We start from the raw sequence: 2,635 nt of genomic DNA on the forward strand, positions 1-2,635 counted from the left end.
TACTACTAAATATTTTGTACAAAAGAGATATCAATGGGTTTCTGTTGTCATCACAAGGTTTCGAGCTGTCGTTGGGATCATGATCGTTAGGCTTAGGGCTCTGTATTGTGGAGATTACCATCTCCGGGTTCTAGTTCTAGTTTCTTTGTCGTTGGGATCTGGTTTTTTAGAATCCGTCTGTATCGTTAGGGTTAAGATCGGTGGGATATTATTTTATTGTTGTGTTATTGTATCGTTGGGATCTGATTCTGTATCGTTAGGGTTACTATCGGTGCGATCTTTATTGTGTGCTATCGTTGGGCATTCTCTGTTGTTGGGCTTGAGTCTCACCAGGCTCGGATATTAAGAAAGGGTGTATTCAGTGCTGCTCAATCTTGATGTTGGTTTCCCGGGGTGGATCGCCACACACACTCGGGGTAGGAGAGGTAATGATGGGCTGAGACTGTTGGGTGGAAGAGTTGCTAGACGGGGCCTGGGGTTTAAGGGCTGGCACCCCAGTCTGAACAATGGGGACGGGTCGTTCCGTGGTTTTGTCTTGCAGGGTCTGCAACAAGAAGGATAATATGTATAATGATGGAGGACTCCGTAACTCCAAATTTCCATTTAAATTTTGAAATGAAGAGACGACAGTAACTGATAGAATTCACAAGGTTAACCTTTTAGATAATTATAATATGTACGTACTCGTAATAAAATAGATCAATATAACACATTAACCAGCGATTCTCAACCGGGGCACGCGAGAGACCCTCCGGGGGTAGCACTCAGTATAGTAATGGTACACATTAACCTAGGTATGGGTACCCTGGAGTACGCGGACGAGAAAAAGGTTGACAACCGCTATATTAGCCTGTTTTAACAGAAAACTATACACTATTGATAGAGAAAGAACATTGAAATATCAGTGATACCATGGTAGGGTAGGACCTAGAGTTCTCAAGTTCCTAAATCCTAGAGCCTAGACTAATTAATTGGTTGATGCCCCCGAGGTTTGGTATCAGACGAACGAAAACTCCTGTTGTTTCTGTGAGGTAAAGGGACTCTATACAGTGGCGAAATTCATTTTGATCGGTGATTTGTACTTCAAATAGGTAACACGAATGATGCACATGCACATTAAAATCTAGACCCACAAATGAAATTTAGAAGCGATCCATCTTTACCCCCTGAGACCGTCAGAATTGAAAATTTAATTTAAGAGAGAAAAAGTAAAATCTTGTACTCACTCTTTTGGGTGCGGTGATGGTTAGAACTCCATCGGAAGATAGACTGGATGTAACCTTCTCAATTTCCACATCCTTAGGGAGGAGATATCTCCTCTTGAACTGACGGGATATGAATCCATGCTCATCCTCCTTCTCCTCATGCTTCCCCTCCACCAAGATGAACCCGTCCACGGTTTTGATGGAGATCTCTCATTGGGTGACGAAATTGTTGAAACGTCCAGAATCACCTGTAATATTTTGTTGTTGTTTTTAGCGACTACAACCTCAGTGGTGTAAGTCGGTCTTAGCCCGGTGGACTTTGGGATTTGGAGGTTAATTGGTTGACGATGTCAAGTTCAAAGTCAATGAAATTTAGCGGAGTGTATTAGCGGGGAAATGACACTTTGTGAGCAAGCATTATGCCTTAACAAATAAAAATGTCCTTTGTTGTTTTAGCGTGGTTCTAGCCGTGCTTTCCGCCGAATGGGGACGGGCAGAATAAGGAAAGATAATCTTTCGTTATCTGGATGATGGTCCGTCTAGAGCTATGTTTTAATTGGGGCCTCGTCCTGAACGCGCAGGTCCTGGCGCATCCATGAGGACTTGTGGCTTGTTCTTTAAAGTGGAGAGAACGCCATTTGAAAAAACTGGGCCAGCTAGCTAGGCCTGGTTAGGGTTAGTCGGTTTCCTAACCCTATTCATAGCGTCATTCAGAACTAGACAAATTTACCATTTACCGGTTTGCGGATGGTTCGTCAGTTGGTAGAGTAGGAAACAAGAAACGCCACTGTTTGAGCACTAAGCTAGCGAACGCCATCGGGTCGGAGTAGCCCGCATCCATAGCTGAGCGTAGATGCCTGATTGTAGCCAAACTGGACCAGTTCTTTGATGCAGGTCTTCCCTTTCGTCCTTTCAGTCCCATTTAGCGTAATTGAGAAATGGTCGCTGGATCCAAGCTCAGTGTGGCGGCCTGGGGACCGTCCGATTAATCACCCCCACCAATCGCGGGAACAGTAGAGGGACCAGAGGACCATTCATGGCGAACATACCGAAGTCACTTCCCCGTTTGCAAACAAGCGATAGTTGTCTCTTGTCATAAATTCACTTGTAACATAGAGTTAGCCTGTTACATTGAAAAACAAAAGCCTCTTTCATCAACTTTTGAGTAAACTTGAGAATTCAGGAAACACTCCTGCACATTGCATAGTTAATTCTGTTGAAGGTATAAATACCAGCCTTGTCCAGATAATACTTGGTACCTCGTTGGCCTGTCTCCCTCAACATACCACACTTCTTTGCCCCCCTCCTTCAACTGCTTTTGATATACATAGGTAGCTTAAGAAAAATGTGGAAAATTGGAGTTTAGCATAAAGTATCCCACCGGGATCTACCGACTTTAACCGTCCACTTAGACTAGTAAATACAATCAC

At 43.8% G+C, this 2,635-nt stretch overlaps 1 protein-coding gene across 1 annotated transcript; it reads right to left on the minus strand.

Moving 5' to 3' along the window:
* Nucleotides 1-132: 132 nt before the first annotated feature.
* Nucleotides 133-2,127, minus strand: LOC103523529 (protein lethal(2)essential for life-like). Its single transcript, XM_008488568.3, has 3 exons — nt 2,014-2,127; nt 1,227-1,412; nt 133-544 (listed from the first exon to the last, which is right to left on the minus strand). The coding sequence occupies exons 1-3, from the start codon at nt 2,125-2,127 to the stop codon at nt 359-361; spliced, it is 486 nt and encodes a 161-aa protein (XP_008486790.1). The 3' UTR covers nt 133-358.
* Nucleotides 2,128-2,635: the final 508 nt, after the last annotated feature.

The sequence above is a fragment of the Diaphorina citri genome, unplaced genomic scaffold (genome assembly GCF_000475195.1).
Source record: "Diaphorina citri unplaced genomic scaffold, Diaci psyllid genome assembly version 1.1 scaffold25629, whole genome shotgun sequence".
Classification (NCBI taxonomy): domain Eukaryota; kingdom Metazoa; phylum Arthropoda; class Insecta; order Hemiptera; family Psyllidae; genus Diaphorina; species Diaphorina citri.

Bases quoted from the DNA above. Each gene is read 5' to 3' on its own strand.
- LOC103523529 (XM_008488568.3), bottom strand. From the start codon at position 2,127: ATGGGACTGAAAGGACGAAAGGGAAGACCTGCATCAAAGAACTGGTCC. The intron at 1,413-2,013 runs GCTAGCTTAGTG...ACCCAATGAGAG, and splicing joins ACTCCGACCCGATGGCGTTC to ATCTCCATCAAAACCGTGGA. The intron at 545-1,226 runs GTGAGTACAAGA...TTCTTGTTGCAG, and splicing joins CCATCACCGCACCCAAAAGA to ACCCTGCAAGACAAAACCAC.